This window comes from Ictalurus furcatus, chromosome 9 (genome assembly GCF_023375685.1).
Source record: "Ictalurus furcatus strain D&B chromosome 9, Billie_1.0, whole genome shotgun sequence".
Classification (NCBI taxonomy): Eukaryota; Metazoa; Chordata; class Actinopteri; order Siluriformes; family Ictaluridae; genus Ictalurus; species Ictalurus furcatus.
In genome coordinates, this window is record NC_071263.1 from 14,537,870 (window position 1) to 14,554,321 (window position 16,452).

Genomic DNA, 16,452 nt, shown 5'->3' on the forward strand with positions numbered 1-16,452 from the left:
CACTCCCATTGGTAGTCGCTGCACCAAGTTGCTCCAAATGTGCATAAAGTTAAACTTTTCTCATCTTTGTTGCGTCGTTGGACACACCCACATCTAGTCGCCACCGTTCTCTGGTCACTTTGTCACTGCAAGTTGCTGTATGTGTAAACGAACCTTTACTCCATAACCCAACAGTGTCAAGGTCACCAGTCACTGTACTATGAAGTCGCCAGTAGGCGTTCCTACTACTGGTTGGCATAGTTCAATTCAATTCAATTCAGTTTTATTTGTATAATTCTTTTAACAATGGACATGCACCCAAAGCAGCTTTACAGAAATATATAAATTCAGGATATAGATTTTAAATGTATGAATGTATCCCTAACGAGCAAGCCTGAGGCAATGGTGGCAAGGAAAAACCTCCTGAGACATTATGAGGAAGAAACTTTGAGACGAACCAGACTAAAAAGGGAATCCATCCTCATCTGGGTGACACCAGATAGTGCAATTATAAATAAATAAATACCTTCTATAAATGTGCTAATACTACATGGTCAAATAGTGCAATTGTGTAACCAGGAAAATTCATTACAGTTTTTACATGAAGTCTGTTTTGTTGAACTTGTCCATTGTTCACTGATGGAGACTTGAGTGCAGAACTGTTTGTGGCAATTGACATCCTAAAGCTATCATAGCAATTGTAATCCTTGCCATCATAGCATAACTGTTCATATGAATTGAGGTCCAAAGCCATCTTATGGTTTTTAAGTGGTACTATCCCAGGTAATCTCAATGATCTTTAGGCTGCACCATGTCGGGCCATCCTCAGCAGCAGCATGTAACTTCCAATTGACGAGAACTCCAACCAGAAGTAGGGCATCAGGATGGACCAGGCAGGTTTGGAGAACAGAAGGGGCCAGGATTACTGGTATCTCAGGAGTACCATGTGTAGCTTGACAGAAAAAGAGGAAAAGTGCAAGCAGGGACTCTGGCAAGACTAGCTATGACAGCATAAGAGCATGCATGAGGGCGCCCTGGGACATAAGGTGGCCAGTCACTCCACCACTAAAAAACCTGGGCTTAAACACTGAGACTGTGTCTGAGTCCCGAACACTAGTTGGAAGGCTGTTCCATAACTGTGGGGCTTTGTAAGAGAAAGCTCTTCCCGCTGCTGTAGCCTTCACTATTCGAGCTACCAACAAATAGCCTGTACCTTTTGATCGAAGTAGGTGTGGCGGATCATAAAAGACCAGAAAGGTAAAGGTAAATAGTAGCATTTTATAGTCAATGCGAAATTTCACTGGGTGCCAATGCGGTGTGAATAAGAGGAGTGATGTGGTCATTCTGGTTCTAGCAAGGACTCTTGCAGCTGCATTTTGGACTAACTGGAGCTTGTTTATGCTCCTACTTGAACATCCAGACAGTAAGGCATTACAATAATCCAACCGAGAGGTGATGAAAGCATGAACTCATTTTTCTACATCGTGTAGTGACATTATATTTCTTATCTTAGCAATATTTCTGAGATGAAAGAAGGCTATCCTAGTAATATAGGCTCCAGGCTCCCCTTGACTCTGTGCAGGACAAACAGTACAGAAAATGGATGGATGGCTGGATGGATGGATGGATGGACTTCCGCTTATTATCTAAAAACCTTAGTATAACAAACAGTAAATTCAGTTTCATTAAAAAAAAGGAACACAGTCTGATTGGTTTCACTGGTTGATATTCTGATTTTAATCAATTTTAATCATATTTTAAAATAACAATAATGATCACGTTTTTAGAACATCACACAGGTCAGCACAAATCTTGCAAGACTTCACAGTGTTGCATGTGTAATGATACCAATAGTTCAAGAGAAAGGCACACACAGTGGCTATATAACCTAATGTAACGAAGCTTAACATCTCTAACAGAAACAAACAATGGCACATTCAAAATCAGCAAAAAGTCAAAAGAGACCAATTAATAACGATAATCCATAAACATGAAACAACTTAATCAGTTCCAACTTTTGATTGTCCTTCATAGCAAACTTTTATTTTGTTTATAAATACTGTACATGAATGATTGCACAATCTTTCTATTAATAAATCTTTCTACACACACTGCCTTCTCCGAAAAATATAGCCTCACATATTGCACTAATTACAGAACACCTACAACATGCTCACACACAATATACAACAGGTGGACCTCAGATTCTCTAAAAGCTATTGCAGGTTCTTTCCTGCTATAGACCCATCACAGAAAAGAGCTTATATTCAGTGAGTGACAGGAAAAACATGAGTGAGCTACAAACAACTAAATAAGAATCTAATCTTCATGTCAGTATAGGGCTGTGGAATTTGCAAATCACAGCTTGGGACAGCACAGATATGTCAACACCATTTCTTTTCAGTCTTTAAAACAAATAAGCTCTATTATGGGAAGCTGTTGTTTTCTGAATTAAAAATAAGCCTCTACTAGCAAACCACTTTGAGGTTCTACTTTTTAACTTATGATTAAGCAGTATTTGAGTCACTGTTAACAATATTATTTATAATAAATAAAGAATTATGAAATCAAACTACATTCTGATTTAAGTCAGTGCTCTATAAACACCTCATAAATCCAGACTGAGACGGAAACAAATAAACATGCATGATGCACATCTAGCATTCTGCAATAGCTATTCAGCATAATATAAAACATATTCAGCATCATGAATGAATCAATCAAGATCTTTCATTGTGTGCACCATAAGTATATTAGAATTAAAATGTACTAATCACTAATGCCACATCTGACAAATATTACTACTACTAATAATAATGTAATGTTAAAAAGAGCAGCTTAAATTTTAAAATGTAAACAGCCTGAAATAAAAAGAAAGAAACTAGTTGGATTCAGTGCAATGCTATATTGCAAATCACAGTATTTTGTGTTTTTTTTAAATTATAGAATTATTACAGGTCTAGAAAAACTTTTAAATGTTATGAACTGCACAGTTCAATGTATCAGGAACTGGGTAATAATAAGTCAGTTATTAAAACGAATAACCAATCATCACACCGAGGTTTGATGATCATTAATTTGTTCTATGACTGCACTACCACCTAAACTATATACCTTTTTTCAAGAATTAATGGTAGACGTTAGATGTCTAATGAACATAACTGATCAGAGTATGTAAAGAGATGTGATATTTATGTTGAAAAGGATAAGATTACTATGTGCAACACCTAAAGTTCATTTCGACCAACATCTAACATATTACATTTTCTTTTTCGCAAAAGTAGGACATATTCACAATGATTAAGAAACAATGTGCAAACTATTTAATACTTTGGAAAATACAATAAACTGAGAGACATCTCATACATTTTTAAAGAACACATTTTTTTTTTTTAACTGAACATGTAGGCTACTATCTAAACTTTAGAATTGCTACATAAATGTACCAAAACAGAGCTTAAAATGTGCTATTGCTCTGGTTACTGTCACCCCACACAGGTCAAACAGCAGTGTAAAATGTCAGACATACTCACACATTATGAATAGCAGGTTGAGCTAATATTGACGGTAAGATATTTTTTTCTTGTTAATGTGGAATTTTACATAATCCTGGCTACTGTTAGGAAGCATTCCATATAACACGGACTATACTGGTTGTGATAATACTGGTTATGATAAGGGTATACAGTCCCAGGCAACAGCACCACTAAAATATTGATTATATGCACAAATGCATTCAGATAATATCAATATCTCAGACATTCACTGTGTGCAACAGCACCTTAAAATGTAGAAAAACAAACACAGGCCAACTAACATATTTAATATTTGGATAACACGGTCTTTTAGTATGTGTTGTCGACTAACATACACAAAATCTTTGCATGACATTTTTTAAGTGGGCCTTGCACAAGTACCCCCTCCCAAACTTATTAAAATTAATTGCCAAAAATTTTTTTTTATAAATGTTGCTCTTAAAACCCTAAATTAGTTCTAGTGCAATCAGCTGTGTCCAAGTAAAGTATTACGTGACCTCAATATAAATACACATGTTCCTGGAAAAGTTTATGAGAGAACATGAATAAGCAAACAGTCATGAAGACCAAGAAACTATCAAAACAAGGTTTAGTTTTAAAAAATATATATCCCAATTTTTTAACATCCCGCAGAGCAACATTAAACCCATTATTAAACATGTAGTACTCAATGCCAACAGTGTTGACAGCGATGCCTTCGTCACCAACTAGTCTAATCCTTTTTATTACTAAGTTGTGTGTCTCAAATACTCTTACAATACACTTAAAAACAGGAAGAAAGCTACTGAAGAAAAATTATTTCATACATCTGTCCTTGCAGTGACCTTGATACTGTTTGGATCAATTCACCCAATCGCAGATTGACACATAACCTGAAAAAAAAATGCCTCCACAACCTAGTGACCGAGGTATAAAAATGGAAAGAATATGGCACAACTGCGACCCTGCTTAGAGGAGGGGGTCAGTAACAGTGTAAGGAGGGCATTATTCAGAGATGTAACCAAGAGGCCAAGTGCAATGCTCAGTGTGATGCTACCCCCCACCATGCTTCACTGTGGGGATGTTCTTCTCAGGGTGATGAGCAGTGTTGGGTTTCCACCAAACATCAGACCAGAGAGTTTTGGTGGATGGCCTCCACTAGGCAGAGATGTGGGTGTGTCAAATTCTTTCCATGTTTTCATAATGGCTTTAATAATGCTCCACCGAATGTTCAAAGTATGGCACAGTTTCCATTAGCCAGTAAATACTGGTTTTTGACCGGTGAAAATTTAAAACATCCGATAAAATCAAAAACTGTTGGACACAATGTCTGGTAAAAATATTAACACAAAGCATACACTAAAGTATGTTCACAATTGCACATTTAAATAAGGTCTCTGTCTGTGCAATTTTTTTTCTCCATATGCTTCTCGTGTTCTCTGATTTGCTCGCATTATTCAAATCATTCAACCACTCACACGTCTTTGTGCTGGTCAACTGTCTGTCTGTCTGTGTCTCTCTCTCCCTCTCTCTCTCTCCCACTCATTACAGGAGGCACTGAAAGCACAAACACACACAAGTAAACTAATCCAACACAGTTCAGAATCATGTATCAGCTAAAGCTCGACCACGCCCCCACCCACACAAATGCATAATCCAAAATGCTACAGCGCAAAATAAACACAGAAATAAGATGACCAGATTTGTTCCAGTTTGTCTGGTAAACTTTATCATTCTCGGACACGTTGGCCGGCACACTCTGAAGTATGAAATATTTCTTATAACCAAACCCTGACTGAAACATTATCAGAACTTTGTCCCAGATTTGATAGATCCTTAGTCTTCATGATGCTGTTTATTTAGCTATAATTTTCTTCCAGGAACAGGTCATATGACAATTGAAATCATAGGACACTTTACTAGCCCACAGGTGGAAGTCACTTTGTAAATAATGTTGAAAACTATATTCCTCCCACTTCAATATTATGAGCTATTTAGTGTAGATTCATGACCTATAATCCCAATTAAGTGCAGGGGGATACTTATGCAAGGCACTGTTCAGCAATACTGCATTGACTTGAGTAATGGTCATATATGAACAGACATTCCATTCCCATAATATAGAATCAAGACTGCAATTCTTCAGAATGTAAACTATTAACTTAGGTAGCCATATGTATTAGATTTTAAAGGGCAGTCTCACCATGTGTCCACTACGTCAGCAGTATGTTAGCACCTTCACAGCACTACAGAAGGAGTGTAAAAGGCATTCAACAGGGTTTTCTGATTATCAGAACAGTAACATGCCATCACTAGACAAAGCTGAATACTACAGGACCCTGACCTAAACAATATTGCAATCAGATAAGATTAAGAGTGCTACCAAGATGAACTGCCTTTCCACATTTTGCTGAAAAGGATCTCTCTGTATGAGATCCATGTCAGATTTTTTCCCCAGGAATGTTATATATTCTTTAACGCTGTTTTTGTCTATATATTTATTTGCTTAAAATACAATTTCAATACACTACATTTTAAACACATACAGTACATTAAGTGAAAGGCTCAAGCCAGACAACTAAACCTCATAACTATCTGACCTCCTGCCCTGGACCCAACCATGATGACCCCGTCTCTCCCCAGAGGCCCGGGATGCTCCAAACCCAGTCTGATGCCCATGTGACAGTTCCTCGTCATGGACCAATTGTTCTCCTGTAGACCTAGCGGTAAAAATCAGAACACGTAGGCTGCAGATTCCTTATAGCGTTTATCATAAATAAATCACATTTGAACATGCAGACACAACTTATCACCATTTAAAGTAAAAAAAAAACAAAAAAACCCAAAACAAATACAACAGGAAAGGAGACAAATAAAACTGAAAGATGGCCCTGGAACTTCATTACTTATACACTAAAGAAACATTATTACTAGCCTTGTGTGATTCTCAATGTATCTACAAGTAATATGGTAAAACAACACTGCTACAAGGGGAAATCAGGAAAAGATCTCCCAATCAACATCTAAATTTACAGTCTTAAAATCTAATACAAACAAGCAACCAAGTGTGGACGGTGCAAAGTACAAGCTCAACATTAATAAAAATAAAAATAAATCCAAGCCATACCTGCTTTTGGTTATTCTTTGGGGACCTGTCTCAGCTAAAGGAGCCACCTGGACAAATAGCACAGTTGTAAGAGTGGGTCCTGCATGTCTTACAACAGACAAGTCATAATGTTTATTTCTGTAGCCAACACTGTTACTGTGACGCATGCAGGATACAGAGTAGGTTGTCTAATGAACCCCGAGTCTAACAGTGTGGCTTGTGACATACCGTGTGGGCTGTGCAGTAGTGCTCATGGGGAGTATTCTGGTAATACTCCAGCAGCCTTTCAGCTAGGGCAATGCGTCGTAAGAGGCCCTCGATGAACCGCCGCAAACGGACTTTCCCGCACATCTCATGCTGCGCTGCTGCTTCCAGAAATTTCTGAATAGCAAGTACTTCCCTACAACCAGTAACAAACTATTATTTTTCTGAGGTGTTAAGTAATTTGACAAATCTGTCAATTCTAAAACAGACACAATTTTGTTAATTCCTTAGATTTATGTAGTGCTTTTCTAGACACTCAAAGCGCTTTACATTGTATGGGGGGAAATCTCCTCAACCACCACCAGTGTGTAGCATCCACCTGGATGATGCGACGGCAGCCATAGTGCGCCAGAACGCCCACCACACACCAGCTATTAGTGGAGAGTGATGTAGCCAAATCAGGGATGGAGATTATTAGGGGGCCATGATAGATAAGGGCCAATGGGGGAATTTGCAATTGTGTTGCAGGTTGCACTCACTGTTCCCTCCGTTCCAGCTCATGCTCGGACATGCTGAGCTGCTGGCGCAGCGTGGCGATGACCATGACAGCGGCGTTCACCTGTCTGCTGAGAGCTTGCTCCCGCTCCAGCACTTCCTGACGCTCCTGGGCCAGGTGGTGCGAGTGTGCGCGCTCACACAGAAGTGCTGTGTCAGTGTGGGCCAGTTCCGAGCTGATCCGGAGCAGTCGTCGCTCCATGCTGCTACTGGCCGTCCTTATCATGCCCTCCAGCCTCTGCCCCACCGAGGGCACTGGAGCAGAGAGGAGACTGGTGCCAATGGACAACTCCCCACCATCGGCACTCTTCTCCGGGGAAGCAGACTGTTCTGGGCACGTGTCTTCAGTCTGGTCGTGTGGAAGGGAATCAGAGCTGAATGGGAACTGGTGTGAGCGTGTGTCAGTGCCTGCGTCCTTTGTTGTCTGCGTCTCAGCAGTGGCTCTCTTGCTGTCAGAGCCTAAGTACCCCCTGCTGGCTGGGAGGCTGAGGTTGTGCCTTGGATCGTATGTGTGATTGTAGTCGAGGTGGGCCCGCAACGCAGCCAAGCTCTGGAACCGCTCATGCTCTCCACACCGTGGGCATCGGAACGGGGGTGGAGATGGAGCCCCTGCACCACAAGCCTGGCCGTTTTCCACGAAAAAGGTTGTGTTGCGCGTGCACAACTTTTGCTGCATGTCAACCTGACAGTGAAAACAGCACAATTGCTTAGAACCGGGGCAGAATTTGTTAACCCCACCCACCAATTTATGCAAAGTTCATTTGTAATCTGCAAATCTAGTCACCTTTGACTTAGTACTATTAAACAATGTAATCTCCTTCGATCTGGATAACTGATATCTGAATAAATTAAACCTTTCATATTCATATGGTCACATGGCATACTACTACAAGTAGCAATATGTCTATGTCTATACACTGCAATTCCGCTGTCTAATACATGCTCTTATTAAAATATTCACTCACATCAGCAATCAAATCCCCCATTAAACCATTGTTGGGCCCAGTTCACAAGTAGGAGAACCCAACTCCATAGCCTGCATATACTATACACTGCTTTTGGTAGTTACAAACGCTGTTTCAGTATGCTTCAACATATTTCTGCCTGTATTGTCTGATACACTCCCCAGTGTTCATTACACCATAGACAACCACAGTATTTGGTATGACGTACATACACCACGCAGCTTCAAAGCTTTGTATACTCGTGCACAAACGCATATGTTTAATGAATATGCGATTATCGGCTGATTTCAGCTTTCCCTGTCAGAGTAGAGAAGCTCATTATAGAAGGAAGAAGACATTGTCTTGAGTCATACACTTATCACTGTGGGCTCCTGAAAGAGCAGCACAAAGTCAGACCAAGTCATGCAGCCAGAGTCATCTACATACTGTTATAACGTCATCTAGCTCTAGCTCGCGTGCATACCTGAAACCCGGTATCACTCTGCAGCCCGGTCCAGGTGAGCTGGGGGAATAATAACGTTTTCGGTCGGACGCAGCTTTTCAGATGACGATCATTGGGATCTCTTGGACCTGTGGCTGAGATTCTCGGGGGTGTGTTTTTTTTTTTTTTTCAGCTAGCCTGCTGTAACAGCGATATAGGTGTCACAGACATCACTGCTAAAATCCTGAACGGCGTCCTTCGGTGATAATGATCTGAACACAATTGAGACACTACCCGCTTTCCCCCGTTACAATGATACTGTCCAGTGGTTGGGTCAGCTACAGTGATTTGATAAACCTTGCTGAGAAGAAGTCATTAGCATGCAGAGTGCGACAGACAAACCGGGTTGATCCATTCAAGCACAGACGGGAGAGACTAACAAAAGGCATTGGAATTACAAACATTTTTTATTGCACGATATACACATCAAATAACAATGTTTGCTAGTTTATATGTATAAGATGTCAAAATATTAATAAATCTTAAAGCCGTTTGAAATTAACCAGCATATTTATGGATGTTCATTTTCAAGCTTACATTTCAAATTCAAAAGTGGTACAGCCCTATGGTTGTTTAGGCAACGGCGAAGCACGAAGGAACGCGATTGGCTGAATCAGAGCTGTGGACTCGGCCGGTTCGTTGAGCTCGTGAGGGGCTTGGCTGGGGGAAGGAGCCAGTATGGAGTCACCGCGGGACTTTCGAATGTTTAAACGGAGCGAAAGGACAAGGTCCTCCTTATCGTCCGGTTCATCCCTCGCCATGGAGATGAAGAGAAAGAGGATAAGAGATGGTGTCTTGTTTGTACAAAACGAGGTATGGGGTTTTTTTATTCAAAATGTGTTTAACGTTACTTTGTTATGTAGCAAGAGATTTTTCACTTTTGTTGTTAGCTATAAAACACGCCCTGCTCGACACTAAATAGCCTCTTGTAACGTTAAGAATGAATATGAGAAGTTATCTCGCTGAAGTTAATGTATTATGTTTATATATAAACATCTAAAAGTTTATATAATATCTCCTGTAACTATAATATTTATTTCCAGTTATAAACGTGTCTAAACTAACCACCTGTTCATTCAGTATTCATTCCTTCAGGTGAGAACAAAACCAGTGAATCACACCTTTAATGATTAACTGCACTGTTGAGTTTTTCACTTGTGTCCTAATGAAGACCTCTGCTCTCTCTTCCACGTCGTGTTAAGATTTATTTGTGAAGGAATAAATAATTTGGTGAATAATACAAATAAAATTGCAAGATTTTTCAGACTGATTTTAAACTGGTTTTCTAGGTACAAGTTCCCATTGTTTAGGCCTGCCTGTGTCTTCATTCACCAGATGTTATTCAATCTCCACCTACTTGCACACACAAAGCATGGAAAAGCTTTGTCTCCATGCACTCACACTCATGTACACCATTGTTTAAAACCTGGCATGTGGAATCAATCGGAGAAGACCAAAATAAATGCTTCCCTCTTCTATTATAAGTGATTGTTTATGATAATGATTATGGCTCATGGAAATCAAAAATCCAGTATCTCAAAATATTAGAATAAAGAATTTATAATACAGAAATGTTGCAGTGTCACATTCCTAGTGTCATGTCACTCCTGAACCAGCGACAACGTCAGAAGCATCTTACCTGAGCTAGGGAGAAAAAAACTGGACCGTTGCTCAGTCCAAAGTCCTCTTTTCAGATGAAAGTAAATTTTGCATTTCATTTGGAAATCAAGGTGCCAGAGTCTGGGGGAAGAGTGGAGAGGAACAGAATCCAAGTTGCTTGAAGTCTAATGTGTCATCTGCTGGTGTTGGTCTACTGTGTTTTCTCAAGTCGAGAGTCGATGCAGTGTCTACCAGGAGATTTTAGAGCACTTCATGCTTCCATCTGCTGACAGGCTTCATGGAGATGCTGATTTCCTTTTCCAGCAGGACTTGGCACTTGCCCACAGTGCCAAAACTACTAGTAACTGGTTTGCTGACCATGGTATTACTGTGCTTGATTGGCGAGCCAATTCGCCTGATCTGAACCCCATAGAGAATCTCTGAGAGACACCAGAACCAGCAATACAGATGAGCTGAATCAAAGCTCTCTATCAAAGCAACCTGGGCTTCCATAACACCTCAGCAGTGCCACAGGCTGATTACATCAATGCGGCGTGGCATGGAGGCAGTAATTCGTGCAAAAGGATTAAAGCCCCGACCAAGTATTGAGTGCATAAATTAACATACTTTTCAGAAGGACATTTCCGTATTATGAATTCTTTATTCTAATATTTTGAGTTTTTCCATGAGTTGTAAGCCATAATCATAGAGATTAAAACAAAAAAAGGCTTGAAAAATTTCACTTTGTGTAATGAATCTGGAATATCTGAAAGTTAAACTTTTTGAATTAAATTATGGGGGGGGGGGAATTAACTTTTCCACGATATTCACATTTATTTGAGATGCACCTGAATGTATTTCCCCATTTCTTTGTGTGTGCACCTGTTGTCTGCTGTAACTCTGATTTAAAGAACCTGTTGATCTCGGATGCTGTATTTTTCTCAGGACTGTAATCTCCAGGAGAAGATGGACTTTGAGATGCAAATGAGAGCAGGGGCATATAAGCTTCTGGTGGCCAGTACCAAGAGAGAACAGATCCTCGATGCAGCCAAGAGCCTGTTAACCTGCAATGCACGAATCAAAGCCTACATGACCGAGGCACAGAGGCGGAAGGAGCTGCAGGATGTGCCTGGAAGTCTTAAAAGGAGGTCTGACATGTTGTGCTGGTACATTACGGTTGCAGGAGAATGTGCCATTTTGAACAAAAATGGTATGTTATGGGGAAACTGTGAAGACTTTACTGAAATGTTTGTGTCTTACAGGACTTCAGAGTCACAGAATAGAACGCCTTGCAAGGGCAAAGTAGTCATAACCGGTAAGAGATTGGAAAACCTCTTTTCTCAGTCATTGATACCATAATTTAGGTATGTCCATGATTCATTCCTGTCCTCTTTTTCCCATGTAGGTCTGCGGATCCCGCTATTTTGGAAGGATTCTGAACATTTTAACACCAAAGGGAGTGAGTACATTTTGTCACTGCATTCTTGTATTTTCAGTGAATGTTGTTAGAACTGTACAGTATTTCCTCTCTTCTCTGTGACTTCTATAAATTAGTACCCTACCATTTTAGACTAGTTGTGTGGGTTTTTTATTTATTTGGGTTTTTTTTATATATATGTATAATATAATATAATATTGGAATAAATGGGTCGAAACCACTTGAATATGCATATTGTTTATCATGAATCGTATACCTTCTGTTGCAATTTAATATTTTTCTAATTCCTAAGCCCCAGTTGTTTGTGTTTAAACGATACTAAACACTTTGCATCCTGGCCAGATGTCATAATGTTCATATTATCATGGTTGATAAAATAACTTTTATTGTGGTTTACTAAATCATCAAATTTCATATGGCCACATGTTTATCTTTTAACTTTCTAATTGGACAACAATCACCATGACTGACCTTTTTTATTTTATTTATTTATTTACTTTAAACTTTAGGAATGCAGTGGAAGGTATGCATGATGTGTGCATAGGGACATAACTGGTCTGGGAAAAGAAATGTGTGTGTTTTTTTTTTTTTTTTTTTTTTTTTTTTTTTTTAACAGAGCCATGTCTTCTTTCTACAGACTCTCAGCGGGTTGCAGTCTTCTGTCTAATGAAGATTGGCTCTGAGATATTTGACACAGAAATGGTGATTGTAGACCGAACAGTGACTGATATCTGCTTTGAGGGTGTAACAATCTTGTAAGTGATCATTAGATATATTTGCAGAAATGTAGTGGTAAAGTGTGCAGTGGATCCATGTTCAAGTCTGTTTGTGTTCTTCCAGTTCTGAGGCTAAGCCGGACTTTGAGCTGGCTGTTGAGCTATACAGCTGTGCAGTGGGAGAGGAGGGAACTTTGGTCAACACACCAAAAAAACTGGCCAGGAAGCTGCGGTCCTCTTTTGGGAAAGGATCTGGAAGGAAACTCTGCCCCCTTCTGGATGGTGGAGATCCTGATGCTTTTCTTCAGGCCAACCCAATCCCACAGTATGGATTGCTTTCATATCCACACAGTACAATGTGTAAAATCATTACAGGGCAAGAGCTTCAATGAACATTCACATCAAACATTAGAATGGGGATAAATATGATCTCGGTCACAAGCTGGTATGAGTATTTCAGAAATTGCTGATTGGTGAGCCTGTGCTCACTGTAGCCTTAGATTTCTGTTCTTGGCTGACAGAAGCAGAACCCAATATGGTCTTCAGAGAGAGAGAGAGAGAGAGAGAGATCACCTTTTCCACTTTTTTCTGATATTTTATGTGAATGGTAACTGAAGCTCTTGAGCCTGTAGCATTGTGCTGCTGCCGCCGGCATGATTGGCTGATTGGATAATTGCATGAATGTGCAGGGGTACATGTGTTCCTATTTAAGTGGCTGGTGACTATTTTATGATTTTGTTTCAGTGGAGCAAAATATTCACTTTTGGCGTACACAACTCTGGGATTGGAGCAGACTGGGAACTCGTTCCAGTCTCACTCACTCATAGTTTTACAGAATGGTAAGTGAAGGAGCAACACCATAATGCTGTTGTTCCTGCATGTTTTGTTTTGAGAGCTTGAAGTCACTGAGCTTTAGCATTAGGCAGGCAAAGCTTTTGTTCTTTTAGCAGTATACACATTCAAAGGCCAATGTTTTCACCATATCAAGATCTGCCTTTGAACAGATTTGATATAGAAGAGTAATTTTGTGAGGTAGTTGAGATCATTTGGAGTTATTCCTGTGTCTTTTGCTCAGTGGAAGCATCATCATGGCTGCCTCTCTATGGGAACTTGTGCTGTCAGCTGGTGGCACAGCCTGACTGCATGACACAGGATATGATGAGTGGTTATCTTAGCCAGCAGGTCAGTCCCACACCAGTTTGTGTATTGCATATGGTATAAAATCATTTCACAACCATTTTGATGGTGTGACCAATGGATGTATGTAATATAAGTTTGCTATAATAATAAAAATCTGTATGTTTAGCAAAGTATTGAGGGTTTGCAACACTGCTGTAGGCTGTACTGTGTGCTGAAGGCCGGTCTGCTCTCCTGTTACTTCACTCCTGAGGAGATTCAAGCTAAGATAGAACCCAGTGTTATAATCTCCATAAACAAGGTAAGACATGGAAGTAAAACCGTGGCAGTCAATATATTTCGGGTGTAGGTCCCAATGCGTATCTAGTCACTGAGGCAGCAGTTTTCATTCAACCATCTCTTGGTGGTTATTCAACTGGGGTGGTGTGTTTTTTAATAAACGTTATGTAATTGTATATAAATAAAGTCAACATGCAGTCCATAGATGATACAGAAAATGTTGTGTGCATGTGTAGGACACGTGCCTTCGTGTAGTGGAGGGCAACCAAAAAGGTGGGGCTAGGCTGAGCATCATTGATCCAGGGACAGGAAACCCTGCTAGCCATGTATTCATAGCCGAGACACCTGACCTACTGCAAGAGTGGCTCAGTGTTCTGTTGCAACACATCTATGATCAGAGTGAGTGACTGATGGGTATTGGTGTGCATATATGAGCCAAGGAAATTGGCATGCTTCTTTTTATTGAATATTTGTAAAGAATGAACAAGCGTTTGCTTGTGCAATAGGTCAATGGCAGCACACCTGTGATAAGCTGATGGAAATTGAGGTTTTGTCCCCACCGAAACCCCCACTTTTTCTTACAAAGCAAGCTGACTCGGTCTACAATGATCTCAGTAAGTAACTTCCTTACCAGAAAGGAAAAATGATTACACATAATGGCTAAACATACTTGGGTTTTCTCATGCCATCTGTTTTAAAACTGATCTTGCTTTTCAGGTATTGGCTCACCAGGCAAATTTGAAAGTTTGACAGACATAATTCATAATAAGATTGAAGAAACAGATGGCCGCTTTCTTATTGGTCAGGAGGAAGAAAGTGAGCCTCCTCACTGGACAGCACTGTTCGAGGGCTCCCGGCCAATGTTGGTGCAGAAGACCGTGTTATCACCAGGTAAAGACGGCGCCCAGTTCATGTCCAGTCCAGGCTTAAACAGCAACAAGAAGAGAAGAGCGCCTCCACCACCCCCTGACAAATTACCATTTGTCCATCCCACTGCCCACCAGTCATGTCCTCCATCCTACCAGGAGAAGGAGAACTCCAACAAGGGGATCAGGCCTCGTACCGGGAGACCGTCACTTGATGCTAAATTCTCAGCCATCATTCAACAGTTACAGAAGAGCCATGGACCCTCCCGCAAAAATCCACCTTTAGCCCTGGTCGAGCCCCCTCAGAACCTTTCCGTTCCAATCAAGATGGATACAGAGCTCAGTTTGTCTGAACATGAAGAAAAAACAAGCGCCCAGGTGCCTCAGCCACCTTTGCCTGCCACGAGAAATAAACTCAGCAAGTCCTTTAGAGAGAAGATGAACCCCAAAGCTTGGTGAACTTCTATAGTTATTTTGTATCTTACCAAACACTCAAATCAGTCATAAATTCCTTTTGTCCTTACTTTCTCTCTCTCTCTCTCTCTCTCTCTCTCTCTCTCTCTCTCTCTCTCTCTCTCTCTCTCTCTCTCTACCCATTTCAACACTACTACAACTGCAGTTTATAATCAAACATTTTGGGCTACAGAACTGATAAATTACATCATGCATATTTTCAAACCTAACATACTGAAAATAAACAGAGACTTGGGACTTATCATTCCTTGTCATATAGTGTGCACTTTTGATAACTTGGCACACAGTGTTGCAAGAATGCACACTAAGTATTGTCTTCATGTTGATTTACAGCATGCATGCATACATGCAGCCTGTGTAGGTTATTTCAATATTTAACTTGGGTAAAAGTCTTAAACTTTTTACTATTAGTAGTAATAAGTAAAAGGGGGGAAAAAAGTAACCACTCGCTACAAACATGTATACAGATTTTTAACATTTGCTATTTTTTGTACAAGACTTCAGTCATGCAGGTTTTTTTTTTTGTTGTTCGCTTTTCTTTTTTTTTCCATTTAAGCATAATTAATTCATTGTAAATTCAGAAGTGTTGTGTAGATTTTTTCCTGAACGTGTACTATGATGATCGAATGACTGATCCGTGAATGCTGTATAGTAGCTAAATTAAATACTACAGTGCCTATTAAACTGCACTTGAATTTGGATATTCATAGGATTTAATTATCCTTTCAATTTTGATTAATCTTAACATTCAAATGAAAAAATACCTTGTTATAGGTGTGGAAAGTTGCATAATAATGAGTTGTGTAGGATGAAAGTGAACTGGAACACTGACTCTTTTTTTTTTTATTTTTTTTTTAACATTATTTTTTTAATAACATTTTTAAACTGGCTGAATGTCTGTATTCCTTTTGTGAATTAATTAATGCAACTAAGAGACATTAATTTCACAGTGGTTAATAGTTATAGTGCAATACTTACAATAGCTTTCTAACAATACCTTTTTTAATTGTTTACTTTAATTCAGATCAAGTACATTTCTGGTCTTTGCAGGCCATGTCATTTTTCTTTTCTGCTTGGTCCAGAATAAAGCACTAACGATTTTCGTTCGTCTGTATTTGATTTTTGTTGCATTCACACT

At 39.7% G+C, this 16,452-nt stretch overlaps 2 protein-coding genes across 3 annotated transcripts; one reads left to right on the top strand and one right to left on the bottom strand.

The window, feature by feature from the left end:
* Positions 1 to 3,448: 3,448 nt before the first annotated feature.
* Positions 3,449 to 8,862, bottom strand: znf365 (zinc finger protein 365). The gene is made up of 5 exons (XM_053632534.1): positions 8,788 to 8,862; positions 7,344 to 8,041; positions 6,829 to 7,000; positions 6,622 to 6,668; positions 3,449 to 6,214 (listed from the first exon to the last, which is right to left on the bottom strand). Exons 2-5 carry the CDS (start codon positions 8,033 to 8,035, stop codon positions 6,073 to 6,075), a joined length of 1,053 nt encoding a protein of 350 aa, XP_053488509.1. The 5' UTR covers positions 8,036 to 8,041; positions 8,788 to 8,862; the 3' UTR covers positions 3,449 to 6,072.
* rtkn2 (rhotekin 2) lies at positions 8,702 to 16,413 on the top strand. 2 transcript variants are annotated; one of them, XM_053632528.1, is made up of 12 exons: positions 8,702 to 9,618; positions 11,350 to 11,552; positions 11,667 to 11,719; positions 11,810 to 11,863; positions 12,480 to 12,597; positions 12,683 to 12,883; positions 13,303 to 13,397; positions 13,634 to 13,740; positions 13,865 to 13,996; positions 14,211 to 14,373; positions 14,481 to 14,588; positions 14,692 to 16,413. In XM_053632528.1, exons 1-12 carry the CDS (start codon positions 9,484 to 9,486, stop codon positions 15,297 to 15,299), a joined length of 1,977 nt encoding a protein of 658 aa, XP_053488503.1. In that variant the 5' UTR covers positions 8,702 to 9,483; the 3' UTR covers positions 15,300 to 16,413. The 2 variants fall into 2 exon arrangements, with proteins under 2 accessions (XP_053488503.1, XP_053488502.1); XM_053632527.1 differs by having other exon boundaries at positions 11,350 to 11,719.
* Positions 16,414 to 16,452: the final 39 nt, after the last annotated feature.

Bases quoted from the DNA above. Each gene is read 5' to 3' on its own strand.
- znf365 (XM_053632534.1), bottom strand. From the start codon at position 8,035: ATGCAGCAAAAGTTGTGCACGCGCAACACAACCTTTTTCGTGGAAAAC. The intron at 7,001-7,343 runs GTGAGTGCAACC...TACTGGTTGTAG, and splicing joins GAGCTGGAACGGAGGGAACA to GGAAGTACTTGCTATTCAGA. The intron at 6,669-6,828 runs GTATGTCACAAG...CTATTTGTCCAG, and splicing joins ACTACTGCACAGCCCACACG to GTGGCTCCTTTAGCTGAGAC.
- rtkn2 (XM_053632527.1), top strand. From the start codon at position 9,484: ATGGAGTCACCGCGGGACTTTCGAATGTTTAAACGGAGCGAAAGGACA. The intron at 11,720-11,809 runs GTAAGAGATTGG...TTTCCCATGTAG, and splicing joins GGGCAAAGTAGTCATAACCG to GTCTGCGGATCCCGCTATTT. The intron at 14,374-14,480 runs GTGAGTGACTGA...CTTGTGCAATAG, and splicing joins GCAACACATCTATGATCAGA to GTCAATGGCAGCACACCTGT.